The sequence below is a fragment of the Clarias gariepinus genome, chromosome 12 (assembly GCF_024256425.1).
Source record: "Clarias gariepinus isolate MV-2021 ecotype Netherlands chromosome 12, CGAR_prim_01v2, whole genome shotgun sequence".
Classification (NCBI taxonomy): domain Eukaryota; kingdom Metazoa; phylum Chordata; class Actinopteri; order Siluriformes; family Clariidae; genus Clarias; species Clarias gariepinus.
Window position 1 is genome coordinate 21900163 of NC_071111.1, and position 14221 is coordinate 21914383.

A 14221-nucleotide genomic window follows, 5' to 3' on the forward strand; every position below is an offset into this window, starting at 1 on the left:
ATTTGCTTTTTTTAACATTCAAAAGTAAAAAAAAAAAAAAAAAAAAAAATATATATATATATATATATATATATATATATATATATATATATATATTTTTTTTTTACTTTTAGTAAGTTGTCACATGGTGCCTAGTTCCATCTCCACCCACTAATCAATTCCAAAAAACATTTAAACATATCCAAATGCTTGTCCAAGAAAACTAGCCCACCAACTGAAAAAACAACAACAAGAAAACTGCTATTTTTACTGACACACCAGTAAAGAAGGCACTTTATTCTGAAAGGCTAACCCAAGCACAAGGTAAAAAGCATCCTGCCTAAGGACGGATGCTGGGCGACCAAATCTAAAATACAAAAGAAGCAAAAGGCAGGGAAGAAGCAGAAGGCTGGTATAATAAGAGACTCCAGATGCTTCTTCATCAGATGAAGATGAGTACCTCTGTCTGGTTTGTATGGAGCAATTTGAGAACAGCTGTCCAGGAGAGACTTGGGTCCAGTGCATGAAATGTAAACAGTGGGCTCAGAAAGAGTGCACCCCTGGCAAAACAGTTTGTGTGTGCCAGAAGTGTGATTCTGCTGACGAGTCTGACTAGCCAGGTTTGACACGTGGTTTGACATTTGTTTGAGTGTTTCACAGGTTTTATTAAAAAATTTGACTGAACTATTTTTCAGTTGTAGTTGGTAATGATTTAATGGCCACATTCTAGGATTTCTTCAATTTCAGTGATAAATGAAGCTTTTTCTGTAGCTGAATGTAATGGTGAATGTGAAGTAAATAAAAAAAAATAATGATTAAGGTTAGGATTATAATTGAAAAAATTGAGTCACATAGAGTGATATTATCAAAGTGAATAATTTTCTTCAGACTCCAGAGCTGTTAAACAGGTCATGACCAAACTATAATGGATTGAGTTTTGTATCGTTATCAGATAAACACTATCTACATGGTCAAAGGAGCATGTTTTAATTGTAACCCACTGAACTTGATAAACTCCATATAAACCATAAGTGACTAGACAGAAGTTCTAGCAGGCCAGGAATTTAAAGCTGCTTGTTCTGGCTTATAATAAGCAGGTCAGTCACTATTTCGACTTAACTATTTAACATGGGCTTTATAGATAACTGGAAGACCTTTGAGGGCAAAGCTGGCCAGTTAGGGCGGGACGGTGTCCATCCCACTCGGGAAAGAGCTGCTCTCATTTCCTGTAGTATAGCTCATAGTCTCAGAAGAGGCCTAGTTAATTGGTGACAATCCAGAGCCCAGGCCAGGGAGCAGACAAATAGGCTAAACCAACCGTCTGCTATCTGCATAGAGTCGTCACTCAGGGTTCACTATATTGAGACTGTGTTTGTTCCCCGAGCTAAGCAAAAATGTAGAAAGACTCAGAAAGTCTGGTTTAGTAATTTAATTAACATAGATACCACAAACTCAGATCACACTGAACACATAGCCAGCACCTCTGATCTAAAATGTGGACTGTTAAATATTAGATCTCTCGCATCTAAAGCAGTTATTGTTAATGAAATTATTACGGCTCAGGAGTTATGCTCTGATTAACAGAAAAGCAAGACGAGTACGTAGCTCTAAATGAAGCTAGTCCTCCTGGATACAGCTACATACACCAGCCTCGGCTAACTGGTAGAGGAGGCGTCGCAGTTATTTACAATGATAATCTGTCTTTTGTACAAAAACACGGACACAAATTGAATTCATTTGAAGTTCTCCACAGTAACTAACAAGTGTAGTAATGTTAAGTCTGCTCAGTCGATCCCGCTAATCCTAATTTACAGACCCCCAGGGCCGTACTCTGAATTTCTTTGTGAATTTGCAGATTTCCTCTCAGACCTAGTCATTTCTGTAGACAAAGCGTTAATTGCCTGAGATTTAATATTTATTTTGAGAATTCAGAAGACACCCTGAGAACAGCATTTATGTCCATACTGGACTCAGTAGGAGTATCAGTGTGTAGTAGGACTCACTTATAAAGCAGGTCACACTTTAGATTTAATAATATTCTTCAGATTGAGTATAAGAAATTTATCACAATTCCACTGTCACAGATCACTATCTTGTCTCAATTAAAGTGTGTCATAGTAATAATGTACGCACAGCGCCGCGCTACCGTATGAAACGTACATTCACATCAACTACACAGACTTCACAGAGTTACCAACTTTGATTGGATCGCCGTCTGACCCCACAGAACTCGATCAGGCGACTGAATATTTAGAGTCGACTTTCCGTTATACCTTAGATAGTGTAGCTCCAGTTAAAAGAAAAAATATTAGCGATAAGAAACTCGCTCCCAGGTATAACGATCACACACGTACTTTAAAACAGATCGCTCGGAAATTAGAACTTAAATGGCGTCAAACTAAATCGTTAGTATTTCAAATATTATGGAAGGAGAGCACCCTGAACTATAGAAAAGTTTCTCTCCACTCTTATAAAAAAATAACAAAAATAAATAATAATGATTTTTATTTAATACCGTAGCCAAATTAACCAAAAATAAGACCACTGCAGAAATCTCCACAACAACATCATGCAATAGTGAGGACTTAATGAACTTTTTTAATAATAAAATTGTAAATATTAGGCATAAAATTGAGGCTTTGAAACTGGACAGTGTAACTGATGCAGATCTTAAACTCGCAATGTCAGATCAGAACCTAAAATACTTTACTCCCCTTGAAGAGAATGAACTAATTTCAATCATCTCTTCTGCAAATTCATCAACCTGTATATTAGATCCTATACCGACACATTTTCTCAGAAAAAATAGTACCAGCAATAACAGAACCCCTGTTAAAAATAATTAATTCTTCACTTAGCATTGAATATGTTCCAAAATCTTTTAAATTAGCAGTTATTAAACCGATAATTAAGAAGTCTGATTTTGACCCCTGTCAGCTGTCCAATTACAGGCTGATCTCAAACCTCCCCTTTATTTCTAAGAGTCTGGAAAAGAGTAGCGGAGCAGCTATGCTCATATCTATATAGAAATAACAAACATGAACTGTATCAGTCAGAATTTAGGCCTCATCACAGCACAGAGGCAGCATTCATTAAAGTAGTAAATGACCTTCTATTGGCCTCTGACCAGGGTTGCGTCACTATGCTTTGATCTATGCACCATTGATCATAGTATTCTCCTTCATGAATTAGAAAATGTAGTAAGAATTAAGGGAACAGCTTAGATCCTATTTGACTGATCAGTATGTATATTTAAATAGTGATTATTCTGCATGTTCTCTAGTGAAGTTTGGTGTTCCACAGGGTTCAGTTTTAGGCCCACTGCTTTTTTCCCTTTACATGCGTCCTTTGGGCAACATAATCTGTAAGCATGGTAGTAGTTTTTATTATAGTTTTATTATGTCTCAGCAAAACCAGATGAGAAAAACTAGCTTGCTAAAGTTGAGAAATGCGTAAAGGATATAAGAGACTAGATGCTAATTAACTTCCTTCTGCTTAATCCTGATAAGACAGAAGTTCTAGTCATCGGACCGCATGCAGCTAGAAGCAAGATTTTATATCACACTGTAACTTTAGATGACCTTTCTGTTCTATCTAGTGCAACAGTAAGAGATATTAGTGTGATTATAGATTCTAGTCTCATTTGAAGCTCATGTAAAAAATACCACCAGGATAGCATTCTTTCATCACAGAAATACAATAGAAATACTAAATGATGCAGAAAAACTAGTTCATGCTTTTATCACCTCTAGGTTGGACTATTGTAATGCCTTACTGTCTGGTTATGCTTAGGTGCATAAACAAGCTTCAGTTAGTCCAGAATACAGCAGAGAGAGTCCTCACTGAAACCAAAAGATACAGCAGTATCTGAATGAACTGCTAGAGTCTTACGATCCGCCACCCCTACTTTGATCAAAGAATGCAGGCCGCTTGTCAGTACTAGTATTATGAAAACTACAGCAGGGGGCAACGCTTTTTCCTACAAGGCCCCAAAGTTATGAAATAGCCTTCCAAATAGTGTTCGGGACTCAGACACAGTCTCAGTGTTTAAGTCTAGACTAAAAACCTATTTATTTAATTAAGCATTTTCGTAAATAGATTTAGTTTTTGGTAGTTATTGGAGGCTCAGGTAGACTCGTAGGAAATTTCAGTCCTAAACTATCGAGCAACTGCAGCCTAGTGAAGTCCTCAGAGAAACAGCTGTCAACATTAGTCGAGGCCAGAACCATCTTCATGGTAGAGTCCCCAGACACTGGATGCATTCCAAGGAGACACACGGGGCATCCATACGACGAGATCTCCAACCAAAAGCAGGGCACCAGGATGAGTCAGGCAGGTCCAGAGGGCAGAGGGAGTCTGGATCACTGGCAGCTCAGGAACGACATGTGTAGCTTGACAGAGAAAGGGAAAGAGAGAGAGGGAGAGAAAGAAAAGGAGAGGGTGGAACAGATCCTATTTGATTGATCGTTACCAGTTGGTAAATTTAAATAGTGACTCCTCTGCAAGTTCTCAAGTGACTATTGTTAAAAGTGCTATACAATTAAATAAAATTAAATTGAATTGAATTATTTTATATTATTACAGAAAAAGTTCTAACAGGCTAGGCATTTAGAGCGGTTTACCCTTGCTTGTATTAAGTAGGCGGGTCAACTATTTGGACTGCTACTGTTAAAACAGTGTCACTCCTTCTGTCTACTTGAACACAAGTCTTATACATGGTAAGTATAACCATTTATACTTAGTTCCTTTCAAGGGCAGATAGTTAGATCTGCTATATGACTATTATTTTACTATAATGTAGGCCACAATTTTAATGTGCCTCTAGCTTTGTAAAGTGCATGGAATGTGCTTTTTTTTTTTTTTATATATACAGCGGCACTTCCACTGTATCTAGATGTTAGATAAATGTTAGACCCAAATTATGTGGCAGCCTATTTTTTTTAATGTTTTGTTTACTTTGTTTTGAGTTTATAGACTACTAAAAATTGCAATATAAATGATATATTTTATATAAATTATATAAATTAAGATAAGAGTAATTTTTGTTCATCGTATGTGCAGATATAAGTGCATTTCTACAACCAATAAAATGTGTTTTTGAAAAGCATATGTGTGCTCTATGACCATCAGTTATGAGTTAAAAAACATACAAAGGCACTCTTACAAAAGCAGCCTTTCTGTCTTGTTTGCTCGGGAAGTTAATGTTTCTATGACTGAGTGAGCTACAGGTGCTGAATTTAGCACCACAAACACTGGTATTTATCCCCATAATTCCAGGGCCAAAATATGCATCTTGTAACTGCTTCCTTAAATTTTTATTAAGAAGATTGCTAATATTAGAAAGAGCATTATCCCTCCTTCACATGTTCAGTGTCAGGTCAGTGTTTAGATCCTGTGTACTGGGTTATTTCTCGATTGGACACTTCAAAGACTTTAAAGACTTTGCTTTTGTGTTTAGTTTGGTCTTGCATCTGTTTATCTTACTGGTTATTTCCTTGTTTCTTTTATTTGTATGTTTATTCCCTAGTTTGTTTGCATTATTTTTTAATTTTATACACATGCTTGTAATAAGGCAAATCGTCTGCACTTACATTACCTTCTTATTCTTTATTTCATGGCATTCAGCCTCTCTGTACAAGTTTAAACATGGGTCCATCTCTCTCCTGGAAGACAATATTAGTCAATAAAAGCAAACAAGTTGCTCTCTTAATATTGTTCCTTGCTGCCTCATTAAAGACATCTTTGAAACCATTGGAGCTACTGTAGTATCCTTATTATCCTTAATTGGTGCATGAGACAGATGTTGTCCCAGTTGATTTTAAACATATGTTATGCAGTCTTTTTTTAAACATAAAAGCCAAATCTGCACCGCACTGCACAGAGCTTGTGGAGTTGACATCATGCCGTGTGTCAAAGAGAACATGCGAACTCCACACATGCATACCCTTGACCATGGAGGTACCCCACTTATTCTCATTGAGATCTTTCTTTCCTTTACTTCTCATATCTTCTGCACTTTTATTCATGCTTTGTGTGTTTCTCTCTTTTGTTGCTTGAATGTACTGATAAAACAAAATTAACTACTTTTATGATCTCTACTTTTATGATTTCCAATTTTATTACTTTAAAAGCATGCATATGTATATTGTTAGTTTTTTTCTCCTCCCTATTAGATGATTGGCTCAGCAAGGACGATGATAATTGGCTGTGCCAGACTGCTCTTAATAACATTCATCATGGTCACTTCTATGGTGACAGGGGTATCATGGATTGTGCAAGGTGAGCCAGTATGAATTTACAGAATTTGCTAAAAAATGACAAACAGTTTATCCAGACATAACATAACAAATATATTCTTACACTCGGTGGCACTTTAAATGTGTAAGTCACTTTTAAAAGTCAGTGACTTCTTCACTGTTGGCACTGCTGCTGTGTTATTAAAGACAGGTTGCTTTGATAGCAGCCTTTAGGTTATTCAGGGTTGGGCGTTTCTCTTCTTCTTCTTGATGATATCCCATAGATTCTTTGGTTCAGGTCAGTCAATTTGGCTGGCCAATCAAGCACAATAATGTCATTGTCAGCAAACCAGGAAAAGGAAATTTGACATGTCCATTAATCCCCATATGTGGCAGGATGTCATGTGCTGGGCATTCAAGTGCTTTTCTATCATAGCCACCATTGACTTTTATCAGTGACTTGCTGCATATGCATATCCACAGAATTGGACTGTGTAGGCTGGACTTTGGCCCCTTTAGTAGTATCATTTATTAGATGAGAATAATAGTTGGTCACATGGTTAGACCATCATTGCATGCAAGAAAACAGAAGAAAAGAAGTCTCTTTCTCTCTCTCTCTCTCTCTCTCTCTCTCTTTCTCTCCCTCCCTCCCTCTTTCTTCTTCTCAGGGACTGACTGCACACAAATAAAAACAACTTCCCCAGATGCAAAGAGTGGCATTTATACCATTTATCCATCTGGATTAAAAAAATCTATCAAGGTACCATCATTTTCCTAATAGTCCAATTAATAATAACAGCTGAATGACTGCTATTAAATAACACACTACATACTGTATATATGTGTAGATATAAATAATATGATAAATATCCTGTACAGTACATGTTTACTTTAATCAATCATGTAGATTGCACTTTACTCATTGTATCTACATGTTTTGAATGTTTCTACTGTGATTTGTAGGTTTACTGTGTGATGCGAGAGGATGGAGGATGGACTGTTATCCAGAGGAGGTCTGGTAAAAAGGTTTCCTTTGACAGAGACTGGGAATTATATAAGTTTGGATTCGGAAATATTCAGAGTAGGTGTTCTTTATTAGACATGACCTACTTTATTGTTGTTGTTTGTCTTTCGGCTTCTCCCGCCATAGCGGGTTTGATTGTTGACCGTGGCTTTAAAACAGATGCCATTCCAGATGAAAACTTCCAATTTTATTCAGCCTTAGGACTAGCACTGCATCCAGTTGTAGGTATCGGGTGGTAATTTAACCCAGGACTTCCACATGGCAGACGGTAACCCTATCACTGAGCCACCAGTTCCCTAAAAATGATACACCTATAATGATACCACTATAATTCCTTTTTTTAAATAATCTTTTTATAGCAGTCATGAGGACTGAACATTAGTATGTTATAATCTCTAGATAGTGTACATAAATATTTTGGCCCTTGACAAAGTTATTCTTATTTTATTCTACCATAGTACAGGGTATGCCCAAATTGAGTGAATAGTACAGGAATTGCAGTGGAGAATATAATATATTGGTAAATTAAATTGTACTAAAAAATTATATATATATATATATATATATATATATATATATATATATATATATATATATATATATATATATATATACTGTATATATATATATATATAGTACTGGCTTACTTTGATTGTTGACCTTGATACAGTTTCAGGCATTTTTGATGTTCCTAAGCTCGTAATAAGAAATTTACCAAATTGATTTGGCACCACCTAATGTTTTGCTGTCTCACAGATGGCTTTATGATTCATTCTGTGTAATTAGAACCGCTCTTACCTTCACTATTAAATACAGCTATGGTTTTTATTGTTGATTTCATAGAATGCAACTTCAAGTTTTTAAGTGATCACCATTTATGATTCATTTGAACTACATTTCCTTTACAGAGTTGATGGTTCAGCACCATCCTTCCAGATGTTTATAATGTGCTTAAAGGTTTCTTAACCCAGTTTCAGTACGGTTTCTTTGCTTGATGCAGCCCAATAATTTGACTCTTCTGAAATAGGGACTTTTTTTTTCAGCCAGGGCATCAAAATTTCTAAAATCTCAACTATCTAACTAAAAGTTAAAATATAAATAAAAAATATTAAACATAATAATATATAATATAAAATTTAAAACAATGTATATAAATTATATGTGACACAAACTTCGAAAAAAAAAAATTTTCAGTTTTAATGAAACATTAAATATTTTCTATGAAAACTATAAACAATTTTTACTGTATACCCCCAGTAATTTACAGACTGTATAATTTTTTCATCCTTTTATCAGAAGATCACTGGCTGGGCCTGACCAAGATATGGGCTCTAACCACATGGGAGGGTCATAAATCAACTCTCAGAGTAGACTTGTGGGACTTTGAAGGAGGTTCTGCCTATGCTAATTATGAAGATTTTTGGATTGGTGGTGAGAAAACAGCCTATAAGCTGCATGTTGGAAAATACAGTGGCACTGCAGGTAGAGTATCTAAAGTCTATATCTATATTCAAATAAAACAAGCAAAATTATTTGTAATATTTTGTGTGTACATTTAAGAGTGTAAATAGACATAGTTTTAAATTTCCATTTTGTTTTATATGCACGAAAATCAAAAATGCCCAGGTCAAAATAACCTTAACATAAATTAGTATTTTTATTAATTTTATTTTATTTTTACAAGCATACTTTTCAGTATTTTTACTCTATTTAGCAATTTAAGGTTCTATTCAAATCATATGGTTATTCAACTCAGTAATGCGTTTACAGAATTTATTTTGCACTGGATGTTTGAAAACGAGAAGAGTAATTCCCCCAAATCCTTTTAGCAATTAAGTAAAAACCTCTTTCTTTTATCCAAAGGTGATGCTATCCGTGGGGGATATGCTGGCATTGACCAAAATGGGTATGGTTTCAGTACACATGACCGTGACAATGATGGCTGCTCCCCGTGTATTTTCGGGGATATTGCGGTTAATGAATGCACTCGTGAAAAGGGTGGAGGATGGTGGTTCAGCAGCTGTGGCTCAGCTGAACTGAATGGAGAATGGCACTCTGGGGAAAATAATCGCGGACGGGCTTCTGGCCTCCACTGGCTCACCTGGAGAGGCCCTAGGCCCTACTCAGCTAAGGCAACACGCATGATGGTCAAGACCATTAAGCAATCTTAGGTTTCTGCATCTTAAACAAGCAGCAAAATGACACACGATACTTACAATATATTCCAGTTTCACTAGTCTATTTATTTTTACTTTGCTTAAGTGTTCTCCAGTTTCCTCATCCTGTCCACTAATACACACGTAGGCTAACAGGCTACACAAAAGTATAAATGGACCACAACTTCATCCGGCGATCTCCCACCTTATGTGCAGTTTTACCAGGATGGGCTTTATATCCATCATAACCAGAATAAGCAGGACTGAGGACATGTTTACTCCCAGAGCACTTTATTAGGAATAGCTGTAGACCTGTTCATTTTGCAGGTATCCAATCAACCAATCATGTTGGAGTAATGCGATATGTTACATTATGTAGATACAGGCCAGCAGCATGAGGTTATATTTATAACAACCAGAATGAGGGGAAATGTGATCTTAGTGATTATTACCGTGGCATGATTATTGGTGCCAGTATGGCTGGTTCGGGTATTTCTATAATTTCTGATACTCTTGGGAAAACCATCCAGTAAGCAGCAGTTCTGCTCACAGAATAGGAGAGATAAGTGAAGAATGGCCATACAGATTTGCGCTAAGTGAAAAAAAAAAACAACAAACCTGCCTTGTGTGAACAGTCCAGACTGTTTTTTTGCCACAGTTTGGGATGTTTATACCAAATAACTATTTCTTTAATGATAGTGCATTTAATTATTGTTGCTGACAATGTGCATTCCTTCATGGCAACAATTCTGCATCTTCTAACAGCTACAGTTGTGCTCAAAAGTTTAAGAGAAACTCTTAAAGAGAATTTAAGAGAATTTGCAAGATGTGTACCATTTTTTTTTTAAGTAAACATGAGTGAGAAGGCAAAACAAATGTATTTCATTTCTTATTGCACTCAAGTTCATATGTGAGGAATAATGGAATAGCACAATCATCAAACAAAATATGACAATAAAGAAAATAAGAAAATAATCCCTGTTTAAAAGTTTGCATACCTTTAGTTCTTAATATCAAGTATTGCCCCTTTATCATCAATGATGGCATACTGTCTTCTGTAATAATTGTGCATGAGGTCCTTAATTCTCTCAGCTGGTAACGCTGCCCATAGGATTCTTGGCAAAATGCCTCCAGTTCCTGTAAATTTTTTGGTTGTCTTGCATGAACTGCACATTAGAGATCTCCCCAAAGTGGCTCAGTTATATTGAGGTCAAGAGTCCAGTACCTTGTTCTGCTGTAGCCATTGAAAGGTTGACTTGGTCTTGTGTTTTGGATAATTGTCATTTTAGAACATGCTACTTTTTCCCCCAGAGCAGCCTGGATTTCTCTCAAAGTTGTTTGTGGGATTTTCACTTTGTCAGACTTAAGAACAAATCAGAATTACAGACATACCCCCGGAACAAAACTTTAGGATTTAGTAAAAGACCTTTAATCCATGCTAAATCCATGTAACAAAGAACTGAGACTCCCGTACTAATATAGCATTCCTAGTAAAGTGCTCTGTAAGAATATATTTTCACCATTAGCACTGTTTTTACACTGTCCTATTTATCATATAATGAACACTGGTTATATTCAACACTCCTCAGGGCTTGGGAATGTAATTCTGTTTTGTGTTTTAAATGTGTTAATGTTGGGTAAATGTTTATGGAATGAAATCCTATTTCTCCAGCAGAATAATGGAACACTTATGTAATCTTTAGTCTTGGGTTAAATATTGCTTGCGTGAGAAAACATACCAAAACAAGTTATTAATAAACCAAGCATAAACACACAACATGGGTTTCCCATCATATTATCCAGATATTTGGCTAGATTGGTAAAGACAGTCATTTAGTCCACAGCTTTAAAGCCTCTTTTAGTGCCTTCTACCTTTATTTATGCTAAATACACTTGTGTTGCCTACAGAGCTTACAGTCCTTCAGACTAATAAATAAATCTATATATTTTCTGTTTATTTAAAAGGAACTATGCTTTGCTACAAAATAAAGTAAAATACTTTTAAAATTTACTGTTTTTGTGAAAATGCACATAATAAAATGCTGTTAAAGCTTCTAAGTTGTTTTTTGTTATTGACAGACAATAAAAATTGCAGTTGCATCTCCAAAAAAGTGACATTTGACAAAAAAAATACAAAAAACTAATAAATGACAGGAAGGACAAGAAATCTAGAGACTAGTTTTCTGAAAATAGTCCATCTCGCAATGTAAGTTTTTAACTGCAGTTTAGTCCCTTACTCAGATTGCAATATACTGTACACTGAAAAAAATATCCAGCCTGATCTACTTAAAAAAATTAAGGTAACTTTTTGCATCAGATAATTATGTAGTTCAAGCAAGACTATTCTTAGTATTTACTACTTACATTTCTTTATGTAACAAATATTTTTTGCTAGTAAAGTCTACTTAATTTTTTCCAGTTAAGTCTATTTAATTTCGCAAGTAAATCCTACTTAATTTAATAATTTCCCTAGTCATTCTTTTGTGTCCATGCTACTTAACTTTAAGAGTTTCAAATATGTATTTTTAATTGAAATTTAACTATTTTTTTTAAGTTTCCACATTACTTGGAGTGGGGCCTACTTTGTTTTATTTTTAAATGTCCTAGTCTCATTTTAAAGTTATATATACTCACATTATCTAGTTAGGCATTTCTTATATGTTATAGTTAAAATACTAGTTAGCCGGTGCCCTCTCCTGGCATCTGGTGTCTGCACTGTATTTTTAAAGCCACTGGGAGTTTTAAGTTTTTAAGTTAGGATGGACCCAGCCTACTGCAGAGCAGCACTGGGCCAGCATATAGGATAGTGCTGCTCTCAATGCAGATAAAGCCGTGACTAATGCATCAGCATTAAAATCAACAGCATTGCAGTGATACACCATAAACTGCTGGCAATAAAAACAGTTTCAAGGCATGAGGAAGGCATTAGGTTTCACAAGTGGGTAAAACATTTGTGAATGTTGGATGTTAGTAAAAAAAAGGGGGAGGGGGGGGGGGGGGTTACTAGTAGATAGCTGTCATTTGTACTATGCAGATTTTTCTCGTTTTAAATTCCTAGACAGAAACAGATGCTAATTAAGTGAGAGAACACGGAGGAAAAAGATGGTTTTAAGCATGCAGTCCTTTGCAGCTGATATATATATTTCTTTTATTGCTAGCTTATAGGTTTAGGATAAAGTTAATCAGTTTTATTACTCTCTCAGTGTGTGATATTAAAAGAGCAGCTGTCAGAGCAGCTAAACAATTACCAAATGGGATTCTGTACTTAACTGTGATAACACATGCTGCATTAAAGTCCTGCCTTAGGATGGGTTAGGATGGGCTTATACACACACCTTTACCTTCCACAGACACACACAAACACAAAAAATGTATACAGACCTCAGGATTTTTTTTTAATTGTTATACGTTATATACGTTGCTATATATATATATAGGGAGTTGCATAGTGTCTTTGTAGATTTAGAGAAAGTGTACAACAGGGTACTGAGAGAGGAGCTGTGGTGTTGTATGAAGAAGTCTGGAGTGGCAGAGAAGTATGTTAGAGTGGTGTAGGACAGTGATGAGAGCTGTAAGACAGTGATGTGATGAGTGATGTAGGTGTGACAGAAGAGTTTAAGGTGGAGGTGAGTCTGCATCAAGGATCGGCTCTAAGCCCCTTCTTGTTTGCTATGGTGATGGACAGGATGACAGATATGGTTGGACAGGAGTCTCCATAGACTATGATGTTTGCGGATGACATTGTGCTTTGTAGCGAGAGCAGGTAACAGGTGGAGGAAAATCTAGAAAGATGGAGGTGTGCTCTGGAAAGCAGAGGAATGAAGGTTAGCCGTAGCAAGACAGATTACATGTGCGTGAATGAGAGGAACCTAAGTGGAGGCTACAGGGAGCAGAGGTAAAGAAGGTGCAGGACTTTAAGTAAGGGTCAATGGTCCAGAGCAACGGAGAGTGTGGATAGGGTGGAGAAACGGGTCAAGTGTGACAGAGAGAGTGAAAGGAAAAGTGTACAAGACAGTGGTGAGACCAGCGATGCTCTACGGCTAAGAGACAATGGTAGTGAAGAAAAGACAGGAGGCAGAGTTGGAGGTAGCAGAGCTGAAGATGTTGAGGTTCTCTTTGGGAGTGACAGGATGGATAGGATCAAGAATAGGTTCATCAGAGGGACGACCCATGTTAGATGTTTTGTAAATAAAGTCAGAGAGGCCAGATTGAGGTGGTTTGGACATGTTTAGTGGAGAGATGGTGAATATATCGGTAGAAGGATGCTGAGGTTGGAACTTCCGGGAAGGAGGTCTAGAGGAAGACCAAAGAGGAGATTTATGGATGCAGTGAGAGAGGACATTAAGTTAGTTGGTGTGAGAGAAGAGGATGCAGAGGATAGTTTTAGATGGAGGCAAATGATTCGCTGTAGTGACCCCTGGAAGGGAACAGCCGAAAGACAAAGAAGATATCGTACTATTTTGTGCGTAAAAATTTTTTTTGGCTTTCATTTACTATAATTAGAGAATTAGTGCATAATATTTATACACATGGAGGCTCTTTCTGCAAATGGTTCTTGAAATAAAAAAAAACATCTTTTGACATGAAGGACTAAGTTTACAATCAAGATCTGTACGGTGTTTAACAGTATTTTACCACTAGATGGCAGCCTTTCATTAGAAAGAGGGGATCAGTGTGCAGCAGTCTCTCTGACATCTCAATTCACCCTGAAAGCCTGCAGCACCAGATATTTTAAACATTCTTGTCATTTGTCATTTCATTTAATCCAACTGAACAGAAAGAAAAAGTAGTTTTTTATGGCTGTATTTTTAATATCGGTTTGTGAC

At 36.4% G+C, this 14221-nt stretch overlaps 1 protein-coding gene across 1 annotated transcript; it reads left to right on the plus strand.

Annotated features, from left to right (window-relative positions):
• The first annotated feature begins 6164 nt into the window (after window positions 1-6164).
• Window positions 6165-9815, plus strand: LOC128534589 (fibrinogen-like protein 1). Its single transcript, XM_053509051.1, has 5 exons — window positions 6165-6258; window positions 6884-6975; window positions 7179-7296; window positions 8536-8721; window positions 9103-9815. The coding sequence occupies exons 1-5, from the start codon at window positions 6174-6176 to the stop codon at window positions 9408-9410; spliced, it is 789 nt and encodes a 262-aa protein (XP_053365026.1). The 5' UTR covers window positions 6165-6173; the 3' UTR covers window positions 9411-9815.
• Window positions 9816-14221: the final 4406 nt, after the last annotated feature.

Coding starts and splice junctions, on each gene's coding strand:
- LOC128534589 (XM_053509051.1), top strand. CDS start 6,174: ATGATAATTGGCTGTGCCAGACTGCTCTTAATAACATTCATCATGGTC. Junction 6,976..7,178: donor GATTAAAAAAATCTATCAAG/GTACCATCATTT, acceptor TGTGATTTGTAG/GTTTACTGTGTGATGCGAGA. Junction 8,722..9,102: donor AAAATACAGTGGCACTGCAG/GTAGAGTATCTA, acceptor TTTTATCCAAAG/GTGATGCTATCCGTGGGGGA.